This window comes from Neolamprologus brichardi, chromosome 16 (assembly GCF_056152115.1).
Source record: "Neolamprologus brichardi isolate AB-2024 chromosome 16, ASM5615211v1, whole genome shotgun sequence".
NCBI classification, from domain to species: Eukaryota; Metazoa; Chordata; class Actinopteri; order Cichliformes; family Cichlidae; genus Neolamprologus; species Neolamprologus brichardi.
The window spans coordinates 35,516,695-35,544,230 of record NC_142119.1 but is presented as its reverse complement, the minus strand read 5'-3'; the positions used below and the strand labels follow the sequence as shown (position 1 = coordinate 35,544,230).

The following is a 27,536-nucleotide window of genomic DNA, read 5'->3' as shown; positions in this document are numbered from 1 at the left end:
TCATTAGTTCTATATATGTATGGGGGGAAACACCTGACAGAGAGGGGATCCACAGGCTCTGTAATGCTGTGGTTGAGCTCATACCTGTTCCCATACAAATCCAAATCTATCAGCATGTTGCAGTGCTCTCCGTCTCCATTGTCTGGAGTCTAATGAAATTTAGCCCAAATAATTTTGTTCATGGAAGAATTGTAGAAATTAGGGATGCCCCGATACCGATACTGGTATCGGGTATCGGGGTCGATACTGTAAAATGTGAGTGTACTCATACTCGTAAAAGTTAACCGAAACCATGAACCGATACTAAATCTGTATTTATTTTATTCCAAACAGAAGTGTTTATTTATTATTCTGAAAGCTCGAGACAGTGCCAATAGTTCAGTGATATTTTGTTAAATTACAATGTGGAGACTCTGCAATAATTTAACAGAAGTGCTTATTTTTCACTTGAATTTTTTTGTGGTCATTTTTATTAAGATTTTATTTTTTTATCGGCAGAGAATAAAATAAAACCTGTCTTCCAATTCATTGTATTTGTGTGTGTGTGTGTGTGTGTGTGGTAGAAGTATCGGTTTTTGTACTCTGTATCGGCAAGTACTCAGATCCAAGTATCGGTTTGAAAAAATTGGTATCGTTGCATCCCTAGTAGAAATATATCAGAAATATACATACTGCTGTTGATTTCATCACTTAGAAAGAAACGTGTTTTTAAGTTTGTGAACATTCAAACAGAAGACAGGGTGTGAAATATAACTGATGATGGAGGGGGAGGCAGACAACGCATGCAACAAGAGTCTGACACATCCACATCCACGAGGGTGGCGTCAGATTTATGGTGGGAAGTTGCTTCTCCTGTCAGTGACAGCCAATGCAACGATGCGCCGCTAGTAAACACGTGATTGCCTGGATCAATGCTCAAACTGGCCATTAAGGCTAGAAATGGTCCACAGTGGTCACCGCTGGCTCATTGCTGATTTGGAGGTGCAGCGGGTGGCCCATTACTTCGACCCCTCGCCCTGCTTGTGCACAGTGCACGCCTCCTCCTGCTCCATCTATATAATATCAAATGCAGCATATATGTTTAGAACTACTGCATCACCATCGCACTGCTATTTGGAAACTAGTGAAAATGTGATTTTTGATTTATAGACGAACCCGCTAATAAAGGTCAATGAACTGAACTGGAGAGACAGAGGGAGGGAGGGGACGTACGGGGAGAGGGAGGGAGGCAGAGAGACCCTGGCGGACAGAAGCAGAGAGGGAGGTTGGACCGGGAACAATAGAGAGAAACGAAGCCTACCCTGAACACCAAACAAACCGAGAGGGCGACAAAAAGAAAGCAAACCACAGCGGGTGATGGAGGGAGGGCGAGCTAAGCGAAGGACATGTGAGGAATAAAGACGCGAGGATCTTTCCCGAGCCGTGGGCTTTATTCCCGTCTTTCTTTGTCACTGGATAGTAAAACGGATTCCGGTATGAACCCAGCAGAAGCGGCCGAGGAGGCGCCCAGCGACCCCGACACTGATGCCTTCTACAAAACAGGTAGGAAGAGCGATCGGAGCTGATCTCTCCAAAATCTAAGACAAAAGCATCACACCCGAGATCAATTCGAGCCAGAGCCGCCCGAGCAAGCGCACGAAAGCGAGAGAGCGAGAAATGTGCAGAAAATCAGCTGGAAGCTGCACTAGCAGCTGCAAACATTCTGCTTCAAATAAGGAGAAATGTTGCTGTTTGAGGCTTTTACGCGGATCTACGGTGTCATGTTGGTTTCCGTGTGTGTGAGTGTGTTAGCTGATGCTGTTGGTCCACAAAAGAAGGAAGAATCATGGTGGGATCACATCAGATCAGCAGCTGAAAGGCTCAGGGAAAAATGTCCAGCATGCTACAAATGGCAGTTTGTGTGTTTGTGCTGATGCATGGACAGAAGGACCAAGAGTCCAAATAACTGGTCTGCAAGAGGAGCACATCCTGTCATCATGGAGACAGCTCATTACAATATACTTGCAAAGTGTTTTTAAGATTAAAAAAGGAGACAGCAGATCATTTCTGGGATCTTTTATGACGTAAAGGCTGAAGCAGATATTAGCAGAACACCACGGCCACCTCTGATTATCAGTGGATCCAGATGTGATGCTACTGATCTCTGCTCAGCTTTGACGAGATCTCCAACACCACCGGCTGAACTGCAGCTCCAAACCCTCCATCGTGTTTTACAGTTAGTTGTTAGACACAACGCCGAACACGCTGCATTTAAACCTTCATGAGTCTTTTCTTCCTGTTTCTTTTCCTTAAGAAGGACTTGTTGACGGAGGCGTTTCTATTGAGACCAGGCTGCATTGGTTACCTGGTAAAGTTCAGGTGCTGGTTGCTGGGTTTGGACTCAGCTTTCATCACTCTGAATTTCTCGGCTAGCTTTGCATGAACTCGGTTTTATTTATATACCAAACAAATCGCAACAAGGCGCTTAGCACGCTGTTTGTGGAGAATCTCACAAAGAGCTGAATTTCTGTTAGCAGTATGATGCATTTACTATAGAGCTCCTGTCCTTTAATGCAATAGAAATCCAACCAATGCTCCTGAAAAGCTGTGTCGCTCCACAGTTTTCCTTCTCCTGCACCTGAACTAAATCCAGCTGATTGTTTTAGAAGTGCACATTACTGTTTCCTTTGTATCTGCCTGGTGTGCAGTTTGTGGGTTATCTTTGGAATATTTTATAGATTCAATTAAAGAAATGGGAATCAATTATGGGATTCTTGTGAGCGACTGTCCGAAGAAAACGTTTGAAAGACATCCGTAAAGCCCGGACAATAATTGCTCCGGACCACTTTATCAAATGAAAGTCTTGGAAGTAAACTGAGGGCTGGCTGAGACTTTTGCACAGTGCTGTGTGGCTTCAGGTGTGTGACACAGTTTCCCACACTGGGATGTGACACACATGCTGGGGTGCACTAATGAACCCATCAACACCAGTTTTGGTACCAAGAGAAGAAGTCATGTAAAGGTGCCAGCTGTGCGGCAACACTGGCCTTATTTACCGAGACCAACACGTATGTCAGAGCGCGACTGTTCAGCATGCCAATGAAACTCCTGGCTGACCCCCTCCATACATCACTGGATATTAGATTTTCCCACCATCTGCCCTCAGACTGTCAGGCTGAGCAAGTACATATCCTCCATCCTCCCTCTGAGCACCGGAGTCCCCAGAGGCACTATGCCGCTTTCTGTATTATCCATAGCTATTTGCCATAGTCATCATAGCCACGGAGGACGCTGCTGTACAGCACAACGTGTCGTTTCTCACATGGCGACACAAGAGGCTGATGTAAAAATCTAAAAACACCAAAACAGTTTATTGTGTAATTTAGGAGTTTGGGACTCTGGATGTTTCGGGTTTTTGCATGAATGCTGACAAACTGAGTAGCTGCTGTTTCTAATGCCCTGGTGTTTTCAGTGTTGGATTCAAATCCCTGTTTCTATAATAATTCAATTCAATTCAATTCAATTTTATTTATATAGCGCCAAATCACAACAAAAGTCTCCTCAAGGCGCTTCATAGATACAGAGAAAAACCCAACAATCATATGACCCCCTATGAGCAGCACTTTGGCGACAGTGGGAAGGAAAAACTCCCTTTTAACAGGAAGAAACCTCCAGCAGAACCAGGCTCAGGGAGGGGCGGGGCCATCTGCTGTGATTGGTTGGGGTGAGAGAAGGAAGACAGGATAAAGACATGCTGTGGAAGAGAGACAGAGGTTAATAAAAATAATAATACAGCGTGTTGTGTTCTGAAGTGTAAATGGTCACAGGCAGAACAACCTTCTTCTTCATGATGTTGAGGTTCTCTCGCTGATCCTTATTGGCTCGTTTCTGGAATAGTTTGGGGAAAATTAAAAAATTGGTTTCTCAGTTTTAACTTCTCAACAAAGTTAAACCTGATTAGATGCTCATTTATCTTTTACTATTTAAACATCAGAGCGTAGTCATCCTTTCTTTTGTGAGCAATAAAAAAAACATGTATTTGGGCTAAACTGCATCTCTGTGTCTGAACAGTTGTGAAGATCTTTGTCCTGTAGGCCAGCGGTCCCCAACCCCCGGGCCTCGGACCGGTACCGGTCCGTGAGTCGTTTGGTACCGGGCCGCGAGAGTTGAGGCTCAGGTGTGAAATGTTTGGTTTTCAGGGTTTTTATCAGTTTTCGGCGTTATTTTGTTATCATTTTTATCGTTAACTCGGTTTTCCTGGGTCTTTTCACGTGTGTTATGAATAAATCTTCTTTTTTCGGTACCAGTACTAGTTTTATTTTGTTGTATTTATCTGCGACATCTTAAAGGCCGGTCCATGAAAATATTGTCGGGCATAAACCGGTCCGTGGCGCAAAAAAGGTTGGAGACCGCTGGTGTAGGTGATCAAATGTTAGACTGACAAGGACGAAGTCAGAGATGGCTCTGCTCCACTTCATTTCTAAAACCAGTTCCACTTATTATTCTACCAGTAAACTGCTCGTACATCATGTTTCCGTCTCTAAAAAACAAGAAATTTGAACCTGGCGTGTCTAAAATGTCCTTTGCATCCATGATGGCTTCGTCTTGTGGAGCTGGATTCAGTCGACTGTCAGACATGTGAGCCGGATGGTGACTCTACAGCCTTTCTTTGTTTAGTTTATTGAACGAGGGAACAGTATGAAACTAACCCTCAATAAATTCTGTTTTTATGTATCAAGACTTAATAAAATCACCTGACACGACCAGTTCTTACAACAAATGACAGATTACATCAAAAATGGAAACAAAAATAAAAGTTTACTAAGAGGGTGAACAACAGCCGGCTACTGCCCATCAGTCAGGGAGGGCTCGTGCGGTCACTTCCAAACCACTCCACAGTGAGAATGATTATCCACCAGTGGGAAAGTTCAACACAGTTTCCAGTCATATTACAAACAGTGTAAGTGCTTGTGTTGTTATAAAGTGTGCAGCTGCACTGATGCACCGTTTGTCTGAATCCAGGTTGTGATGAAATATGAAAAATGTGATGTGAGGCTTTGCTGCATCTGCACTCGTCCATCCGTCCATCCGTCCATCCGTCCATCCGTCCATCCGTCCATCCGTCCATCCGTTCCGTTACACTGTAACCGTGTAACGGTTACACGTTACAGTGTAACCACGTGTAACGGTTACAGTGTAACGGTTACACGTTACACTGTAACGGTTACACGGTTACAGTGTAACGTGTACGTTACACGTTACAGCTAACACGTTAGCTAACATGTTACACTGTTGTGTAACGTTACACCTCAGGGTTGCCGGGGGGCTGGAGCCTATCATCGGCAGGCTGAGCTGCAGGGCGCACAGGTTCTCACGGGGATAACTGCAATAGCACAAACACGACTGCTTTGTTTGCAAACATCAATACTGACGTCAGATTACATATTCATCTGCTCTCACGTTAACATCATTCATGTAAAGACCAAATATAGTTTCTAATATTACCCACGAAGCACCATTATATTATTGTATAATAATAATTGTAATATAATTGTACTATTATGTGTCACGAACCACACAGGAAATATAATTATGGAGATAATTAGCCCAGTTAGCAACTCTTCCTATTTGGAGATCATCAAAATTATTAGCAAAAAGTGAAAAGTGGTTAATTTCTGTTACTTATTGAAGGTTTTATTTATTCATTTTTCCTTTGGAAAGGAAACAAAACAAGGAGGAGAAAATCGACTCTATACATAACAAAATAATGTACTTTAATAAAATACCTCGTGATTGTTTTTGACTGTTCACAGGTTTTAAATGTGATTTTTAACTTTAGTCTTTTCTTGTATCTGGTTGGAAAAAGCGTTTCGCTGCCTGTTGTCCTGTGTGACTGTGTTTGTGACGAAAATGAGTTCTCAAGGAATGAATCCATTTTTCCATGAAGCATATGTACTAGTACACATGAAGCTAAACACATCCTCTAAGAGAACATTGTCCCGGAGTCTTTGTAGTTTTGTAAATGACCAAAGAAGGTGAGAGCGCCTGACGTCCGCCCACACTGTCTCTACCTAATAGTTTCCCTGTGCAGTGTGATAAGGAGGCAGATCAGGTGATTCTGTCCAAATTGTCTCCATCATTTGTAATGATCTGATGATTGCTGTGTCTCCTACGTGCCAATCACTCTGACTCTCTTTTGGGTCTCACAGGTTTTCCGATTTAATCTTGTGTGAGGTTGAGCCTTTCCCAAATGTCGTTTCTTATCGTTCCATCTAGTCGTATACTTTGGAGAGCATCAGCAGGCCACGTGTCTCGTTTGGGCAGCATAATAATTCAATTCAATTCAGTTTTATTTATATAGCGCCAAATCACAACAAAAGTCGCCTCAAGGCGCTTCATAGATACAGAGAAAAACCCAACAATCATATGACCCCCTATGAGCAGCACTTTGGCGACAGTGGGAAGGAAAAACTCCCTTTTAACAGGAAGAAACCTCCAGCAGAACCAGGCTCAGGGAGGGGCGGGGCCATCTGCTGCGACCGGTTGGGGTGTAAACTGTGAAATTAGGCAAAGCTAACCCACTGTGTTTTAAATGTGACCCCAGGTCTGCCTCCTGCCCAAAGACATCATCTCCTCCCTGTAAACAACGACAGAGTTCCCACCTGCTTATTTCTGTTTACTCACTTGAAGTTTATTTCAGTTCAGTTTTTGGGTGATCAGGATACTCGGGCATTGTATTGATTTAGATTCACTTCACTTTATATTTCTGTCTGATAACCTTGTAGGGTGTAAAGTTAATGGACAGAACTGGGATTTTGGAGCTCTTCTTTCCTCATAATGGGGTAATAATCATAACCGGTCCTTTGTTTTGTTCCTATGCTATCGATGGGAGGTCTGATGGACGTGACAAGTGTTTAATGCTGTCTTCATAATGTTTCAGAATAATCTTTGAAGATTTATTCGACTTCCTGTGGTTCATGGATTAAATAAAGGATCTCTAATCTTACTTGTTGGTCTGTGTTGGGATCTTGATCAAATCTCAGTTTCAAAATCCAGTATTTGTTTTAAATTTCTCTTTTTTTTCGTGACTTTGCTTAATGTTTTCACCAGCTTGTCATATTTTGCTCTCCTCACCTTCCTGTGTACGCTCTTTTCTCTTTGTCTGTATCCCACACAAGACTTGGACATATTGTCCACTCTCCCTAATGCCACCTTTGATTTCTTTTATAGCTAATTTGTTGTTTCGGATACTAATATTAGGCCTCCTTTATTTATGTTATTCAGGTGAATCATTACATAAAAGTCTTCCTAACGAGCAGCCCTTTACTCTGAGTGAACTCAGTTAAGTAACGAGTTAGTTAAGTACAAAATGAAACATGCTCGTCAATGATTGTCTATCACTTTCTGACAGCTGTGACGAGCCAATCCAAGCTGTGACTACGACGGTCCTACTTTTCCTGCCTCACGTTTCCTTAAACACGTCAAAGTTAAGAGAAGAGGAAGTCAAAGTGGCCGTTCGAGGTCTTCTCTGTTTGTGTAGTCGTCGGTGGCTCCTTGACCTGGACTCCACGTCTTCCAGCTCTTTGCATGCTTCCTGTGCACTGGTGCATATTTTTTCACAGCATTTGGAAACAGATCCTGTTACAGAGCGTTCTCTGCTGTCTTCTACAGTTTGGGATTTGCAGTCGCAGCTGAAGTTGCCCACGTGAATCTTCTCCTTATTCCAAGCTTCTTTCAGAACCATGTCTGTTATTAACCTCTGTCTCTCTTCCACAGCATGTCTTTTATCCTGTCTTCCTTCTCTCACCCCAACCAATCACAGCAGATGGCCCCGCCCCTCCCTGAGCCTGGTTCTGTTGGAGGTTTCTTCCTGTTAAAAGGGAGTTTTTCCTTCCCACTGTCGCCAAAGTGCTGCTCATAGGGGGTCATATGATTGTTGGGTTTTTCTCTGTATCTATGAAGCGCCTTGAGGCGACTTTTGTTGTGATTTGGCGCTATATAAATAAAACTGAATTGAATTGAATTGAATGTGTTTGGCTGTAAGCTCTTGAAGGTTAACAGTGTTCTTGGGGGAGCACTGGTTTGTTTACTGGGGACCAGAGATGGGCAGTAACGCGTTACTTGTAACGCGTTACTGTAATCCGATTACTTTTTTCAAGTAACGAGTAAAGTAAGGGATTACTATTGCAAAAACGGTAATTAGATTACCGTTACTTTCCCGTAGGAACGCTGCGTTACTGCGTTACTAAAACCGTGATTTTCTTGTGAGAATGTCTCATGACAGTGAGGTAAGCGAGTGCCACGTTTGTGACAACAGCTGTGTGCAGATCAACAATGGATCATATATCGAGTGCGGGAGAGAGTATGAGCGTGCAGCGTTTAAAGCGTGGAAGTACTGACCTTACTTTGAGTTTGATTCCGTAAAAAGTGACAAAAACATTAGTGTCCCTTGTGCGTGGGAAGAAAACTTCTTTTTACAGCGAAAAAAACCCCCTAAACTTCCAAGCAAGCACCGAGTGCGCTACGACGTAATAGGAAACTCACAGAGAAACTGCCGTATCCTTCCACTGACCGCTGCGGCACACCTGCACCAGGATAAACCTCCGCCTACCCTACTCCTGCTTTACAGGTGAAAATAGAGCAAAAGGACCGCTAGTCTTTGACTTTATTTATTTTTTTGTAAACACAAAAAAAAAAAAAAAATTATATATATATATATATATATATATATATATTATGTGCTGGAATGTGCAGAAAATAGGTTTAAATGTTAAACTAATTTCTTCCAGTCAGAGAATGGTGCATATAATTAAAATTTTGCTTCATGCATAAAGTTAAAAGATTAAAACTAACAAAACAAGTTTTAAAAAGAGACTTTTCCATTTGATTACATTTTGTATGATGGATTATGTAGAAAAAGTAGAATTGGGCTGAAAGATCTATCGCTTTATCGCCTATTCAGGTTGTAAGTCATGTTTTTAAAAAGTAATTAAGTAACTAAGTAACTAAGTAATTAATTACTTTTGAAAATAAGTAATCAGTAAAGTAATGGGATTACTTTTTTGGGGAAGTAATCAGTAATTAATTACTGATTACTTTTTTCAAGTAACTTGACCAACACTGCTGGGGACAAACCATGAGGTATTTTATTTTTAGGTCAGGGTCCTGTGGTAGCTGGAGCTCAGTGCTCAAGAAAGTCTCAATGAACTGTAGCACCAAGTTTCCCACCTCCCCTCCTCTGCTCCAAAAATACATGTGCTGTTTCTTCTTGACTCTATCAGGAAGGTTGTCTTGCTTGACCCTCTGCAGCCCCTCTACCTGCTCCATGTGGCTCTCAGCTTCTTCTGCTTTCTCCAATAGAATTGCTTCATCGCAGATTATTTGTCCTGTGTGTTTAATTTTCTATTGAAGTCTTCATTGTCTCATGGTTACTTCCACCATGCCATGCTTCAACACTGTTGTGTTGTGGTGCTTTTCTATTCATCAGCTTTTACAGAGAAAAAGATCATATATGAAAATAGCTTGAAAATAGTTTTTTGTGAGACTTAAACTTTGTATCTGGGCAAAAAGAAAATAATATTTTGAAGAATTAAGAATCTTTGACACTCTGACGCACAGCCGTACAGTCAGGGGAACGTTATGCTAATCAGCAGTTTATAAATAGGATGCTCAATTATCAGACGGAAACAGGAAGTAGCACAGATGCATTCATACCTACACACACGCAATCAGAGAGCAGAGTGTTTATCAGATATCTGACGCCAGCTGTCTCTCAATAGCTGCTACTGTTGCTATGCTACCAGAATAATAGCAACTTTGTATGAATTTATTAACACAACAGCAGAACTTGTGACGTCATTCTGCTCTTTGTTTTACAAACACATTAAGCATGAAGACCAGCTTCTGTAGCTACGCCGTTCTGTTTCTTCATGCTGACACACTCTACCTATTCACACAGACCGATTCCCACTACGCTCCTCATATTCCAGAAGCGAGGAGTCGAGCGAGCACTTGTCTGCATGAGAAGCTAATTAGAGTTCATTTTCTCAGCTAATCTGTTGAAAGCCACGAGTAACGTCTGTAGCCATGGAGACGTTTAGAAACGATAAAGGGTGGCAGCTGCTCCAAACAAAGTTCACTCGGAAATTTCAATAAGATCACAGATAGCATAATGTAGCAGCGGTTAGCTTTGTCACCTCGTAGCCACACGCTTCCCTCAGCTTTCCCAGTGTGACTTCGCTAGTTTACTGGTCTGCTCCTTGAGAGCAGCTCAGTAAATTATTCATTTAAGCACAATTGCTCAGTACCAAGATGGTTCCTTTCAGTGTTGAGCTACACACAGGATTGTGTGTAACGCCAGGAAACGGGACGTTTCTTTGTTTTAATAGACACGCTTCACAGTTTGTGCGTCATGATCATTTCCACTTGTTGCCTAACAGTGATGTCATCAGTGATAACTGTGGAGCCGCCACCAAGCCATAATAAACCACGCCACTACACTACAAACTGTTTAACATTATAGATGGGCATAACTGATGCTGTCTATTTCAGGCTCTTATGCTGTGGTATTATTACTAGCAACTACCTTAATAATATCAGACCACTAATCAGCTCGTTTACTTTTTAAAATACTCTTTTTTGGCATTTTGCCTTTATTGGACAACAAAATGCCGCGGGTCAGACTCAAACCTGCCACCCTGCTGCCATGTGGCACGTGGGCGCCTGCTCACCCAGTGAGCTAAAGCTACACACATAACCTTAAAGGGCTAACGCTAAGCTGTAACTTTGTAACAGTTATAATAGATGTTTGTGATCCGTAACAAATTTAAGAATGAAAAGACACAGTGTGTGTGTGTGTGTGTGTGTGTGTGTGTGTGTGTGTGTGTGTGTGTGTGTGTGTGTGTGTGTGTGTGTGGTCTGCAAACAGATACATTACATGGGTGAAGGAAGCTTAGAGCCAGGTGAACCTTGACTATAAGCACTTTGAGAGGGGTCAGAGTTTATGCTCAGTGTTTGGCAGCCTGATGTCAGGGCTGCTGTTTCAATCAGCTCTGAGTTTACTGAGTTTTTTCTTCCGTTCATTTTCCATCTTCTTCTGATAGCAGTACTTGTCCTGATCTGTGGAAAGGACAAATAAGGACAAAATTAGCCATTGCTCTGTTGTTTCTTGTTCACACTTCTTAAATATCTTCAGTGTGGAAGAGCAGAACGATTATGGAAGATCACACGTCATCCATTCCTACAGTGAGAAAGTGAAAGAGGCTAGATCTTCTTATCTCAACGATCTTATAAACCTTAGTAAGAATAATCCCAGCGTGTTATTTGGCACCATTAATTCAATTCAATTCAATTCAATTCAATTTTATTTATAAAGCGCCAAATCACAACAAAAGTTGCCTCAAGGCGCTTCATAGATACAGAGAAAAACCCAACAATCATATGACCCCCTATGAGCAGCACTTTGGTGACAGTGGGAAGGAAAAACTCCCTTTTAACAGGAAGAAACCTCCAGCAGAACCAGGCTCAGGGAGGGGCGGGGCCATCTGCTGTGATTGGTTGGGGTGAGAGAAGGAAGACGGGACAAAAGCCTTGTCTAGGATGAGCTTGTGTGTCCAGCACATCCCACAGCTGCTCAACTGGATTAAGATCCGGGGAATTTCACTGCCAGGTCACACCTTCAACCATTCCTGAACTGTTTTTGCTTTGTGGCAGGGAACATTATCCTGTTGGTATCCATCAGGGAATACCATTCCCATGAAATGTCAAAGTAACATCTAAATTGATGGTAGAGCATTGCCCAAAACATTACACAGCTTGTCTCTGTGCCAGGTATTCTGCAGCTACACTCCAGGCACACACCTTGATGATGTAAAGAAAGCGTGATTCCTCAGACAGGCCACCTTATCCCACTCCTTCCTGATCCAGTTGGGATACCTGTGTCTAATGCAGGATCTTGCAGCGGTGAACAGGGCTCAGCCTGACTAGTCTGCGTCTATGCAGCCCCATACACAGCAACATTTGATGAACCATGTATTTGGACACCTTTCTATCATAACCAGCGTTTTGGCAGTTTGAGCCACAGTAGCTCATCATTTGGCATCTCAAAGACATGAAATCTAGTTCCACTGGTTGTTAATGACTGACTCATTACACTGTGGGAACCCCGACTTCCTTTTTCAGCATACCAAGCCTTCCCTTGAGCTCGTGCTGAACCGTAACAACACTGACATACTGACCTTTGTTGTGTTTTCCTTATTGATCTTATGCCAACAATTTCTTTTCTTTGAGATTTACAGCGAGTGGAGTGTCCTGTTTCTTTAAGTGAGACCTCAGTCCTGAGTCATGGTGAGGAAACCTGGGAGGAGGAGCTACGTATCTATTATTGAAGAGTGTGTGTGTGTGTGTGTGTGTGTGTCAGGGTGGGGGTGGGGTGTATGCCACTTTCATTGGGAACAATAAGACGCTCCTGAGGAGAGAGTTAGGGATTCCCTCCTTCCCTTCCTCCATCTCTCATTGTCTTCCACTCGCACACCCAGTGTCAAGTACAGTGGCAGATGGGTGTGAAAATGAAGTGTGTGTGTGTGTGTGTGTGTGTGTGTGTGTGTGTGTGTTGGACAGACAGTCAGAAACAGAGAGAGGGGAAGGAGATGCAGCTTAACTGGATTAGCTCTTATTACTCACCAGGGGACACGCAAAGCAAAGGGTGAGAGGAAGAGGGAGAGAGGGGGTGTTAAATAGATAAATACAAAGGAAGGATTTCCTCTCCTCCCCCTTCTCCTTTTGTCTCCTCCCTCCTTTAAAAGCTTTCTAGTCTTTGGACAGCTGCAGCCATATGGTGCGTGCATGTGTTAGTGTGTTAGTGTGTTAGTGTAATGAGCCTCCGTTTGGACTGTAATCAATCACAGAGACATTTTATAGACATGTATGTGAGTCTGTGTGTGAGTGTGTGTGTGTTACAAGCTGATTAGTAGTGCCAGCTAATAGATTGTGTGAGCAGGTATTTGCCTTTGTCAGTGTGTGTGTGTGTGTGTGTGAGTCAGAGAAAGGAAGCTGTTATCATGACTGACAGACTAGAACAGAGCTGCTAAAAGCCACTGACAGGCTGTTAAGATCGTTTCTATAATATCATTATAGAAAATAGAAAGTTCTGTAGCCTACAGACAGACGGCCTGAATCCAGAATGTATTTGACTGCAGAAAGCTGCTGTAAGTTGGGGTCTTATTCTCCTTTTTTATGCATTTAAACATTGGCATTCTTCAGAGAGTGGGATTTGTCCAGCAGAGATTTGTCCTGTTGACGTGGCTCTTCTAAGTTGTACCGTACATTTGTGGAGTGGCTGTTTGGTTTCATCCTATGTAGTTTAATGTGTTTGGGAGTTTAGTCTATGGGATGTCAGAGATCAATGTACTTGGATGTCATGCTTGGAGAAAATTCTCAGTTTCTCTGATAAACCTGCGACATAAGGTTGACAGTGTTATTCAATTCAATTCAATTCAATTTTATTTATATAGCGCCAAATCACAACAAAAGTCGCCTCAAGGCGCTTCATAGATACAGAGAAAAACCCAACAATCATATGACCCCCTATGAGCAGCACTTTGGCGACAGTGGGAAGGAAAAACTCCCTTTTAACAGGAAGAAACCTCCAGCAGAACCAGGCTCAGGGAGGGGCGGGGCCATCTGCTGTGATTGGTTGGGGTGAGAGAAGGAAGACAGGATAAAGACATGCTGTGGAAGAGAGACAGAGGTTAATAACAGATATGATTCAATACAGAGAGGTCTGTTAACACATAGTGAGTGAGAAAGGTGACTGGAAAGGAAAAACTCAATGCATCATGGGAATCCCCGGCAGCCTACATCTATTGCAGCATAACTAAGGGAGGATTCAGGGTCACCTGGTCCAGCCCTAACTATATGCTTTAGCAAAAAGGAAAGTTTGAAGCCTAATCTTGAAAGTAGAGATAGTGTCTGTCTCCCGAATCCAAACTGGAAGCTGGTTCCACAGAAGAGGGGCCTGAAAACTGAAGGCTCTGCCTCCCATTCTACTTTTAAATACTCTAGGAACAACAAGTAGGCCTGCAGAGCGAGAGCGAAGTGCTCTAATAGGGTGATATGGTACTACAAGGTCATTAAGATAAGATGGGGCCTGATTATTTAAGACCTTGTATGTGAGGAGCAGGATTTTGAATTCTGGATTTAACAGGAAGCCAAAACAGGAGAAATCTGCTCTCTCTTTCTAGTCCCTGTCAGGACTAACTCAGAGGCGTCTATCCTGGAGCTGAGCGGTCAGCAAACAGGTAAAAATCCAGAGAAAGTCAATCAAAGCCATGCACAATGTTACTGAGCTGTCTTCATTGCTTATTGAATGAACGTTTTCCCTCCATTTAAAGAAGTATAACAACACATCAACTGATTCTATGCTCACCATCTTTTACAGATCAGTCATTTTTCCTTAACTGATTATTTCATTAAGAGAAAAAAGCCCAGCACGCTGATTTGTGATGTCTCAGCTGGCTGTAGCTCAGAGCGGGGTGTCTCCATGTGGTATGCAGTACTTTGAGTGCTTGACACTTTTCTGTGCTTTTTATTTGTATTCTTTGTTTACCTGACAAATCTGCGACATCATTTTGTCTTCTGTATTTTACTTTCTGGCATTTTATTTACTGTCCAAATGCAATTGATCATTTTATAATCAATAGTTATATTCTTGACTTAATAAGCTGAAAACTTAAAAACATGTAAAGCAGGAGAAAATAATCAGATTACTATGATAAAAGTAACAATAGCAAAAGATTCTCCCAGCCGAATAAAGATTTGTTACATTTGAAACAAAAATAAGAAACATTATTTCTGCGTTGGTTACATTTGTAGCTTTTCTGTTCTGCTTCTGTCACTGGGAATAAAACGTCCGTCTCTGCACATGAGCTGATGTCAGTGGTCAGTGTTCATCTGTTGTGTTTTGTCATTGTTGGGCTCTTTCTAGTGTCCAACATTTCTTTCATTCTGTGTGTTTACAATTTTTTAAACACAAAGTTGGTAATTTTTTAATTTGAATGAATATTTGAGTTTTGAGCCTCTTTTTAAATGGAAAAGCAAAGAAGGGGAAAATAAAGTGACGTTGCTGTCGTCTGGTTAGATGGAAGAAAGATGCCAAGTGGATTTACTTTAGCAAGTGCATCATCATGGCCTCGCCATATTGGTCCATTTGATTGACCTTTATTATAATTATGCATTTATTTTATTTTATTTTTGTTTGTTACAAACGGGACAGACATGACTGGGGGATAGGACAGGGAGGAAGAATGAAAGAAAGAGAGGGAGCGAAAGAAAAATAGAGGAGAGAAGAGACGGTGAGAAAGGGGGGAAGAAAGAAAAACAAACAAAACAACTGGATCATCTGTATAGAGAAAAGAAAAAAACAGAAGAGAAAACAAACAAAAAAGAGCAACATAATAAATACAACACCATCACAATAAACTAGCTAACAGTAAATAACAGTAGATACTAAATATTACATGTTATTGTGCAGCACGCAAGATCAACAGCGCACAGTGTGCTTTGAGGCAGCAGCCAAGAAAGGTGTAGTTTGTGTCTGTGCACACCTGTGTGTACACCTGTGTGTACTCCTGTGTGGATCAGCACGCTTGTATTCCAAAGGTTTCTCCATGTAACGATCTGCTAGGGAGTGTGGGGAGCCATAGCCCCGTCCCCCAGGGCATGAAGCAGGAATAGAGGAGATCCAGGCCCCAGAATACGAGGACCCAAGGAGGACCACCAGGGGGGGAACCGTGCCACCCACCTGGGAAGAGCTGAGGAGAGCCCCAAACGAGAGGTCACCCAGCAGCCACGGAGCAGAGGCCAGAGGGGTTGCAGTGGCGTGCCCGCGGGCTCTGTGCCAGAGAGGACCGGTGCCTGAGGGCACCCCACCCCCCGGAAGGGGCCCAGCCGGGCCACAGGCGCCAGGCCCCGCCAATCGGCCACCAGGAGTGAGTCAGTACATACATGAGCGCCCAGCGTCAGTCGACAAGGACCACCAACACACCAACGTCTGAGGGCATCAGCCACCAGCAGGGAGTGTGGTGAGGGGAGATAGGCCTCCATACCTCAGAGAGCCTGAGATGTTCCCAGAGAGGCGGAGTCTAAGACCCAAGCTGACATATAGACACAGACGAACAGGCGCACGCAGACACAAACGTGCATTCCCACCCCCATATACACAAACAAATACTCGGCACTCACCCAACGTGTAGACAGACACAAATAGACACATTACACACATTCACACCCCCAAACATAATCTATATCACAGGTCTAGGTAGCCCCGCCCCCAGAGGGGCAAACCGTACCCGGACCCAGGAGATGTAACCCCTCTCTCTGGGGTGGAGGTAGAGTTGGATGTCTCGAGACCGGTCTTTATGTGGTCTTGGTCTTGTCTTCTCAGATCGACATAGTGGTCGGGAGATTTGGAGTCAACCATTGGCGGAGTGGGGGGCGGGGCTTACTGGGCTTAAGCCTGGGTCATTTTTTCAGAAGCCCGGGGTCTTTTGGAGTGTAATTTGTTTCATAGTTAGATGCCTGACTGACAACTGTCGTATGATCCGAGCTCAGGCACTGGGCGACTGAGCACAGCACCTACACATGTGAGCGAGGGGGGAGGAGCTGCTGCCTGAGAGTTTGCTGTAGGAGAAGCGCAGCCAGGCAGAGGAGAGCTTAAGTTTGAGCAGGTACCAAAGCAAATCATTGGTACTGTACAAATAATGTAAATATGACATAAATCACAAAAGATTGATATCAAACTGATCACTTGACCCATATTACGTTACTCGCTCTTCAAGATGGCGAAATGAAAAGCTGAACAACAACAAAGCTGCTTCTTTAGAGTCTTCGCTCACATGTGTGTTTATTTCATATTTCCAGTTGTTTCCCTCCACGGCTAAACAAACTCTCTAAACCGGTTTCAGTTGTGTACTGATGAACACAACGATGGACATGAGGAGCTTCTTTCAAAGAAAAAACTCTGGTAGATGTTATTTTATATGTTATGCTTTGTATGTTGTTCAGTATATTCACAGCTGAAACCAGATATTTACACTTTAGGGAGAAAACAAAAACATTTTTTACTGCACAACATCAATTTAGAGTAAACTTGTTTTGTTTTAGATAAATAAATATTGAAATATCTTTTGAATTAGTTAAATGTCAGAATAAAGAGAGACAGAGCTTCTATTTTTATCACTTTCATCAGATGTAGGAGTTCATATACACTAAGTTTATTGTTAATTAATAAGAAAACTGCAGACGATTCCATTCTGAGCTGAAGAAGCTTCTGATTGGTTCGTAGAGTCCATGTGAGTAAATTGGTGACACAGCTGTGGATGCATTAAAGGCAAAACACAGAGGCTGTTTCTGTGACATGGGAAAATCAAGAGATGTCAACAAAACACCAGGAAAAGAATTGTGGAGCTCCATCAGTGTGGCTCAGTTTGAATACAGTTTGGTGCCATTTACAATTAAGACAATTTATCTCTTTACTCTTAAAGTGTTTTTTTTTATCTTTATTTTGAACATGTTGAAAAAGTACAACAACATAGAATTAAAAGAGACAAATGAACAAAGCAAAACAAAAAGAAAACGAGCAAAAACAACTACAAATAACTTTCATGTTCAAAAAGGAGCAGGAAGAAGCATAAGCTTATTTAATCCCACCCCTTTTCCACTATCTAGTAATCAATAGACTACAGAAATACCTCCTTGCAATTACATTATATGTCATGTGTTTTTTTTATATATATATACATATATGTTTCTATCTATCCATACATACGTATATACACATACGCACATAACAAATATGTTTTTATATTTATCAATCTAAAAAATAAACATTTAGTCTGATTTGATGTTACAATTAAAAAAGTGTTTTTATCTGAAGAGTTTGTAAATATCTGGTTTCAACTGTATATTTGATGATGTTGGTGTTTGGCTTGATTGTCAGCACAGAGAGAGAGAGAGGGGGAGAGAGAGAGAGGAAGAGAGAGGGAGGAGAGAGAGAGGGGGAGAGAGAGAGAGAAGAAGAGCAGGTGAGACACACATGTTAACATTTATTAAGTTATGCAGCTTGTTTGCACAACAAGGATAAATAATTATATAAACGTTTCTGAATCTAAATAGTGGACTTTGGTAGAATTGAAAAATAAATGTAGTGAAGGTCTGTGATGATTTTTAGTGCTACTATCATGTATTTCTGATTTCTGTTCTTGGTTAAGTCCTCAGTAGTCCTGATTTTGAACTGTTGTAGTCCTGTTTTACTTCCGGATCAGTTCTGGGTCTGGTTGAATTGGAGTTTAGTCCTCGTGTCTTGATGCAGCCCCGACTTTGTTCTGTCTTACTGCTTAATTAAAAAACTAGTTGAAGGTGTCCTGCAGATGTGATATATTTTCATTCTTTTTTGAGCAAAACTCAAAACTCAGCCTGATAAATCTTTCAGTCATTTCAGTCTTAAAGACTTTTTTGTCTCGGTCTCGTCTCGACTTGGTCTTGTCTTGGTCTCGGTTTAGGCGGTCTTGACTACAAGTCCAGGTGGAGGAAAGCAGACCACCTCCTTATCTGCAGGGAGGCCCCGCATCCCATACCCCAATCTGACAGCCAGCACCTCCTCCCAGTCCCCCAGCCCCGATGGTTAACAGACTGGGGGGTGAGTCCCAAACAATTCTGATGGCTAAAGATCCAAACGGGACAGGCAAAAGAAAAAGAAAAATTATTTGTATCAGAATTTCTCAATAGATGAATCCATAGTTGTTGTCCCTTTGGCACTGTGATCATTTGGTGATGTTCTAATAGGAGGAATTAGAGCAGGGCAATATGGCCAAATATATTTATCACGATATATATTTGAAAATTTGCGATAACGATATAACTGACGATATAATTTTTGCGAGACAAAATACAACTCCACAACTTTACTAGCGCAAAAAAACTCCATTTATTTTACTTAAACAAGCAGCTGTTTTTTTATGTGCATTAAAGCTATATAAACATTTAACAGTGCAAATGCAAATTCCTTGCTGAAAATTTAACCAAAAGGCATTTCCAGTAGAAAAGGGCTGACATATCCTGAGCATAACCATGTATGATATCCACTGAAGTTAAAAAGAGGTGCTTTGCAACATTAAACTGCAGTGTGCCAAATAAAAAAGTCAAATATGTATTTTTCTGACCATAAGGTGCACGAGATTATACAAAGCAGTCAGATAAATCAAAGTTTATTCAACTCATTCTTCTTCCTTCCTCCACTTCTGTACCATTGATTCATTAATGTTGAATTCTATCACAGCTGCTCTATTCCCGTGTTGTTGCAGTATATGAATGACTAACCTCGTATTGTGGATGGATTATCTCAGTTGTTCTCCTGACTGAAGTTTGGTCCATTTACAGCATCCTGCCATGTGATTGCATTTGTCCCTAATCATCAGGAACTTTCACGTTAACTTTTATCAAGTGGAAAAGTGTTAGCGTTCATCCTCCAGCTTCACTGTTTATGTTATGCTAACATAGCTGTGTAGCTAACGATCACGTAGCACATCATTATATACCAGCTAGCCCAACTTCAGTAACCCTACAAACGTCACTGCTGTTTAGTTTTCTGTCTTCATTTATGTTGGAAGTGATAACAGAGCTGTACGTTTGAATTTATTCGGAAATCTCTCAGTCAGAACATGCTATATCATGTTTAGGTAACTAGCGAGCTAACTTCCGCTAACTTCCTGCTAACTTCTAACTCCGTTAAATGTAATAAATTCTGTTTTCATGGATGCCTGGATGTTAAACTTCATAGTTACACCTGGTAAAGAAGCAACGCTGATCATTTTATTAAAGATGGAAGAATTTAGAAAGTTTTTAACTCTCAGCGACTTTGGGACCTTAAAGGACGGAGTTTAGGACCCAGATTACTTCCAGATTTACGAGCATCTTAGTCCGACAAATACGGCAATAACGACGGCCCACTTGCATGTTCTACAAAAAATGTGCTGTGTTGTGTATCTGACGGACAAACACCAAACCAGTTAAGTTGCACCATTTTTACAAACTAATTCTGGTTGATCCATTTCACTCAACAATCTGCTTTCCCCCTTCTCATTCTCCGTTACCGCCGTGCTTTTTCGGCACTGCGCATGCGCGTTTTACCCATATTCTATCGCGATATTTCATTTTCTTATCGTTGCCTATCGTTACCGGTATTACCATGAACGGTATAATATGGCCCAGTCCTAGAAGGAATCATTAATAAACATTGAAATAATGGCTCTTAAACCACATAGAAGCTGACATAAAGACGTACATTACATTCACAATAATATTTGTGGGGAGAGCGTTGAGAATAAAAAGCACAAGGGAAAACTGACCCTTCACAGAACAAGGACAAACACATGACACCTGAGACAGGAACGTCGCCAAACTTCTGATTAAAGGTGTGTCCATATAGGAGGTCATTTGAACCCACGCAGTGATCACAGATCAAAGAAAGTTGATTACATTTGGCAACTTCAAGCACTGACGAGCAAACTTACCTCAGGTAACCTGAAGTGCTTCAGATTGACACTTTTCTCAGTTTGGAGAGGAGCAACTGAAGTAACTACCAATGAGAGCGCAGGATGCCATTTAATTAACACACGACACAGTTTTATATTCATTACGGAGACAACAGAACCTGGGATGTCTGCTAGTAACCAACATTCAAACAAACTGCAAACTGTGTGGATGAAGCTCACGATCAGCTGTTTCCCCATAGTTTCAATACATGTTTTAGTCTTTTGTTCCTTTTGTTGTTATAAGAAGGAGTTTAACCCTTTAAAGCCGGTCAGAGCAGCACGCTCTGTTTTGCGTAACTATTTTTAAATCCCGGTAGCTCTGCAACCACGTAAGCTAGCGCAATAATTTTTTTGCAAATAAAACCGGAGGAGTTGTACTTACATCTTATGCCATCAGCTTGTCCTCGGTCACAGTTTCCTTCCACATATAACTTTGCAAAAACTGCATAAAAAGCACTTGCAGCAACAAAAACATAATATTCCAGAAACACGCTTTGCCGATCCGATCAGCTGTTCATAACACTTCCTACGTCCATCAGCGCGAACTATCGCATGTCCGCCATGACCTGCCCGAAACCGGAAGTGACGTCATTTTCGCAGAAATGTCGTTTTTTTACCATCAGGGCCTCATGAGCCTATACTGGTGTTTTTAAAAGTTATGTTTGACTTTATGACTTTCTGTGTGGTTTCTGGGATGCTTAGGACTCATATTGCACTGCTGGAAATAGTTTATTTTGATGCATATGCTGCTTTTTTGCAAATTTGCATTATAATATTTATTTTCGTTTTTCCTGCAGTATATAAAAATTGGTATATTTCAAAAGTAAAACTATGAAGACACTTAAAATAAATTTCCTGTGGTGGGAAACTATTTTGTGCAACTTTTTTGTATTTACAGTTTTGAGGGATAAGCCTCTTAAATTTCTCTAACCAGAAATATATGTTAAAAAAACAAAAACGATTTTCAATTTTTTTGTAGTTTATTCCACTTTTTTGCAATTTATGTAATTTCTATGCACTTAATGCAGACATGTTATTAAAATCTGGGCTATAATGGTTGTATTGATGTATAGCAACTTGAAATGCTCCCAAAAATGGCTCCACAGCATGTAAACATATAATATAAGCTCTGGCAGACTTGGTTCTATGGTAGGTGTTAAAGGGTTAATGGAAGGTGCTTTTTGCCCAGTTGCTGGTTCGAGTGTAAATGCATGTGCGTGTAGATATGAACAATTTAGTGCGACGGGTTGAACAGAAGCGTTGTCTCAGCAGCTTAGACTTGTTGATGGTTTGGGTTTGAAGCGATTTACTGGTCCCTCTGTGTCCAAACGTCTCTTATCCTGTAACACACAGGAGTAAAACTTCACTGACAGCTCTTAGTTTAAAAGAAACAACTGTGTTTGGGCTTTGTGTGTGAGTTCAAGTAAAAATCTTTGTTGTTGGTACAGCTGAAAACTGACAAACAGAAGTAAAATGTTGCTACTTAAAAAAACAGATTTGTCCAAAATAGTAATAATAATATGTCAGTTTTGTGTTTCTTATCTAATGGTGTGTGATACATACATATACACACTACAACATACATGAATGCATCTGTGAGGACAGAGCCAGAGGCGTAAAACTGCTGATGTTAACTTATTGCTCCTGTTACAAGTTGAGTGTAGACGGCCGACCGTGGAGATCACAAATAAAAGAAAAATACATTTGACTCACTGACGTGCCAGTGCCCTGAAATTCCACAGAAAGTTCTGGCATGTTTGACAAATCCAGGGAACTTAGAGGGAAATCCTGGAATGCCTGTTTCCACTCCATCGTAATGCTGTTTTTATGAAGCAGGACATCAGCTCCCAGGCTGACGAACTGTTTTTCCTCTTGACTTGAAGTGGACAGGAAGGTCAGACATAGTGCAACGGAGCAATGTGGTTTTAAATGTTTTTGGGGTACAACTTTTTTGTATTGATCTTTTATAGCCCACTTTCTTCGTCTTCTACTTTTGGCTGTTGTTTAACAGGTTACCACAGCAGATCACCTGCCTCCATCTCACCGCAGCATCTATCGCTCTAGCATCTTCTGCGTGTGAGCAAACTACCCCCATGAATCTCTTCTGTGGTCTTCCTCTTTGCCTGGCAAGTGTCAACCTGTCCATCACCACTGGAAACAAACTCTGATGTAGTCCAGCCAAACGTCTGTCACTCGTGCTGCAGACCACTGTGTCACTGTCCTCTACTATCAGATCTACTACCATCCATTCTTCTGCATTTCTCTCCTACCCAACACCTCCTTATTCACCTTTGTGCCCTTCAGTCTGTCCACTCCAGTCATCTCTCTCTCCCTGGGAACAATCTCTACCCCTTCATCCATCCTACTCCAGACTTGCTCTGGTAACTGACATCCAATCTGTGCAGCCCTGACATCTTTGTGAGATTGTCTTCACTTCCACAACACTCTTCACACTCGAGATTCCCCCCACTTCATTTCTCTTCTTATCCACGCCGTGGTATTGCATCTTGAATCCACCTCCAGTACTCCTGACTTTGCTCGTTTCCATCGGATCGTTTGCCTAACTTCTTTCATTCCATCATATCAGCCAGCTCTGTCCTCTACCAATCACAGTCCCTAAATTCTGAGTTCCTCCTCTCACCTCGTTGGCTTCGGCCAACAGTACCACAGTTTCCACCAGCACTCTGTTGACAGCACCAACGGTACCACATGCAGTCATTGTTAACTTGCAGACCAACCGATCTGGTATGGAAATCTCATTTGTTGTGTCTGCATGTTTGATTTAATGTTTATTGTTCATACAATGCCAGGTCTCTGCGGCATGACATCTTCTAGTCCTGGAAATCTGGATGCAAATCTGGTTTGTCCTGGGCTATAGATGCTGTAGATGCTACTGAGACCTGTGGACCGACTGTGGACTGACTGTGGACCGACTGTGGCCCGACTGTGGACCGACTGTGGATCGACTGTGGACGGACTGTGGACGGACTGTGGACGGACTGTGGACCGACTGTGGACCGACTGTGGATCAACTGTGGACGGACTGTGGACCGACTGTGGATCGACTGTGGACTGACAGTGGCCCGACTGTGGACCGACTGTGGATCGACTGTGGCCTGACTGTGGACCGACTGTGGATCGACTGTGGACTGACAGTGGACCGACTGTGGACCGACTGTGGATCGACTGTGGACCGACTGTGGACCGACTGTGGATCGACTGTGGACGGACTGTGGACGGACTGTGGACCGACTGTGGACGGACTGTGGCCCGACTGTGGACCGACTGTGGATCAACTGTGGACGGACTGTGGACCGACTGTGGATCGACTGTGGACTGACAGTGGACCGACTGTGGACCGACTGTGGACCGACTGTGGATCGACTGTGGACTGACAGTGGACCGACTGTGGACCGACTGTGGATCGACTGTGGACCGACTGTGGACTGACTGTGGATCGACTGTGGACCGACTGTGGACTGACTGTGGACCGACTGTGGACCGACTGTGGATCGACTGTGGACCGACTGTGGACTGACTGTGGACCGACTGTGGACCGACTGTGGACTGACTGTGGACCGACTGTGGACCGACTGTGGACCGACTGTGGACTGACTGTGGACCGACTGTGGACCGACTGTGGACTGACTGTGGACCGACTGTGGACCGACTGTGGATTGACTGTGGACCGACTGTGGATCGACTGTGGACTGACTGTGGATTGACTGTGGACCGACTGTGGACTGACTGTGGATCGACTGTAGATCGACTGTGGACCGATTGGCTGCTTTTCTATTCTAGAACTTTGAGAACTTTGAGCCTCTCAGACTCTCAGACACATGAAGAATTAGTGTGCTGTGGTCTGGCCTGAATCGTGTGTGTGTGTGTGTGTGTGTGTGTGTGTGTGTGTGTGTGTGTGTGTGTGTGTGTGTGTGTGTGTGTGTGTGAGTGTGTGTGTGTGTGTGTGTGTGTGTGTGTGTGCGTGACAGACAGTTGGAAAACACTCCAGGACAACCACGAGTGGTTTATTTGCATAGGGTTGCGCTGCAGTTGAATACTACAGTTATTTCCTGAATTTCATTCATTTTCAAAGTTGTGTTCACAGTTTCCACACAGACTGACTGAAGGCAGCAGCTGATGTTCTTCTTGTTTCTCACTGTGATCAGTTTGAATTTTCTGTTTTCATCTTTATCCTTTCTGACTGACACAGTTTCTGCTTCTGACTTTACTTCACCGTGTTTCTTTGAACCAAGTACTAATTAAGCCTCATCCAGCCTGTGAGCACACACACACACACACACACACACACACAGACACAGACACACACACACTCAGACACACACACACACACTCAGACACACACACACAGACACACACACACACACACACTCAGACACAGACACACACACACACACACACACACACACACTCAGACACACACACACACACACACACTCAGACTCACACACACACACACTTACACACACTCACACACACTCACACACACAGACACACACACACACACTTACACACACTCACACACACACACACACACTTACACACACTCACACACACTTACACACACTCACACACACACACACACACTTACACACACTCACACACACACACACACACACTTACACACACTCACACACACTTACACACACTCACACACACACACACACACACTTACACACACACACACACACACACACACACTTACACACACTCACACACACACACACACTCAGACACACACACACACACACTTACACTCACACACTCACACACACACACACACTCAGACACACACTCACACACACACACTCACACACACACACACACACACTCACACACACACACTCACACACACAGACACACACACACACACACTTGTGTCAGGCTGTAAGTGAACTTACTGTAGAGTATTTATAGAACAGAAAGAATTAGCGTGGCCATATTAATCCTCAATACTCTCCAGTTCAGGATACAAGCATCATCTGATCTTTTTGGGCTTTGCATCAGTGATCTGAACATGGAGCCCTGCTGTCTATATGCTTTTGATGCTCATCCAATATTCATTAGGGAGTAATTTGCTGTTGTAGAGGCAGGATTTGAACAGAAAAGAGCAGCGTGTGATCATCCTGCTCGCTGATAGGCAGGGTCGGCTGACATGTGAAACTCGACCCTGTTGTTTCTTTGTCTGTTGTATCCAGATCAAACCGTGCAGAGGTAACTGTTTAAAGCATGCTCGTGTCTTTAATTCCTGGATAATTTTACTGTGTTTGTCAAGCGTAAGTACGATGTTCCATTCATGTGATTCCACATCACAATAAATGATCATAAATCAAAGTGTGTAACAGAGTCACAGATTAGAAACGTGTTTGTTCTCCCAGTGAATGTGGAGCCTCTGAATGCCACACACACACACACACACACACACACACACACACACACACACACACACATTCCATGTCTGACCACTCTGTCTAAGTTTTTCCTCTCTGTAGACAGCTGCTGTCTGGAGACTGAAAGCTGATCCAGAAAGAGAGGGAGTTGCATCTGATAGCTGAAACACGTGTTCCATGTTTTAACATTTGGTTCCTCCTTGTCTCAAGCTTTGACTTTCCTTGAGGAAGGTACTTCTGGCATCCTCTTGACCTCTGACCTGTCTGGTTAATCATGTTGGTGTGTGCCTAAGCATGGTGTGATGGATATTTCAGCAGGTCTTTTTCTATCCATGAAGCAAATTAAAGTAAATTTCCAATTGTTAGTTGTTTGTTTTTGTTTGGTGTTTTCTTTTTTTTTTTTAGCAATTTTTGTTGATTTAGCTAATTTAGTCGTTTGCCTTTTTGAAATGTAAATCTAAAACCTGTCAAAGAACAAAGCTGATCAGCAATACCATGATGGGTTGAAGCCAGGTTCAGCCTAGGAAGGAGCTGCCATGTATCTGGTACATCTAGAGAAGCATACACTATCCGGCAGTGTTGCCAACTTAGCGACTTTGTCGCTATATTTAGCGAGTTTTCAGACCCCCTAGCGACTTTTTTTCTAAAAAAAGTCGCTAAAAAAAGACGTGAAAGACATTACAAAAAACAATAATTGCTGAAAGAAATTTAATTTGTAGTTCTAAATAAATTCTAAATGCATTTAGGACGTTTTTTGCTCACTTTGTCTCGTCCACGATGTTATTTCTCTCTCCAGCAGCGTAGGTTACACTTACATTAGCATGACCAATTGTGCAAATTAGGTGATGACGTCATTTAGCGACTTCTAGCGACTTTTAGGACAACCAATAGCGATTTTCCTTGCTGAGGAGTTGGCAACACTGCTATCCGGTCGTGAAGTCTGACGTCACTAGCCGTGTCTGGGCCTAAACTCCGCTGCAGGTCCATATATCAAACGATCACTATGGCATTACTGAGAATTAAAACACTGTCTAAAGTCTTTCATCTTTAATAAAATGATCAGCGTTCTGCTCTACCAGGTGTAACAACTGAGTTTAACATCCATGAAAACGGAATTTATGACATTTAACAGAGAAGTTAGCAGGAAGTTAGCTCGCTAGCTTCTATCTAAATACAATATAGCATGTCCTGACTGTGGGGTTTTGGAAACAAATTCAAACGTACAGCTCTGCGATCACTTCCAACATAAATGAAGACAGAAAACTAAACAGCAGTGACGTTTGTAGGGTTACTGAAGTTTGGCTAGCTGGTATATAATGATGTGCTACGTGACCGCTAACGACACAGCTATGTTAGCATAATATAAACAAGCTAACTTTTTTTTCCACTCGATAAAAGTTAACGTGAGTGTTCTCGGTGGTCAGGAACAAATGTAATCGCATGGCAGGATGCTGTAAAAGGACCAAACTTCAGCAGGAGAACAACTGAGATAATCCATCCACAATACGAGGTTAGTCATTCATATACTGCTGCATGGGCTGGGCTGTAGTTACATCCTAAG

At 42.5% G+C, this 27,536-nt stretch overlaps 1 protein-coding gene across 4 annotated transcripts in view; it reads left to right on the top strand.

The window, feature by feature from the left end:
* Positions 1-1,234: 1,234 nt before the first annotated feature.
* The window catches only part of kalrna (kalirin RhoGEF kinase a), a 154,513-nt gene continuing 128,211 nt past the window's right edge, over positions 1,235-27,536 (top strand). For 3 of the 4 annotated variants that reach the window (XR_015716557.1, XM_087829726.1, XM_087829728.1), the window contains exon 1: positions 1,235-1,542. Coding sequence is in view for 3 of the 4 variants with exons in the window: in XM_087829726.1 (XP_087685852.1) it covers positions 1,476-1,542 (67 nt within the window). In the remaining variant the exon portion in view is untranslated. Of the gene's footprint in view, positions 1,543-13,144; positions 13,185-27,536 lie in introns of those variants that run through there. The other variant, XM_087829727.1, reaches the window with a different exon arrangement.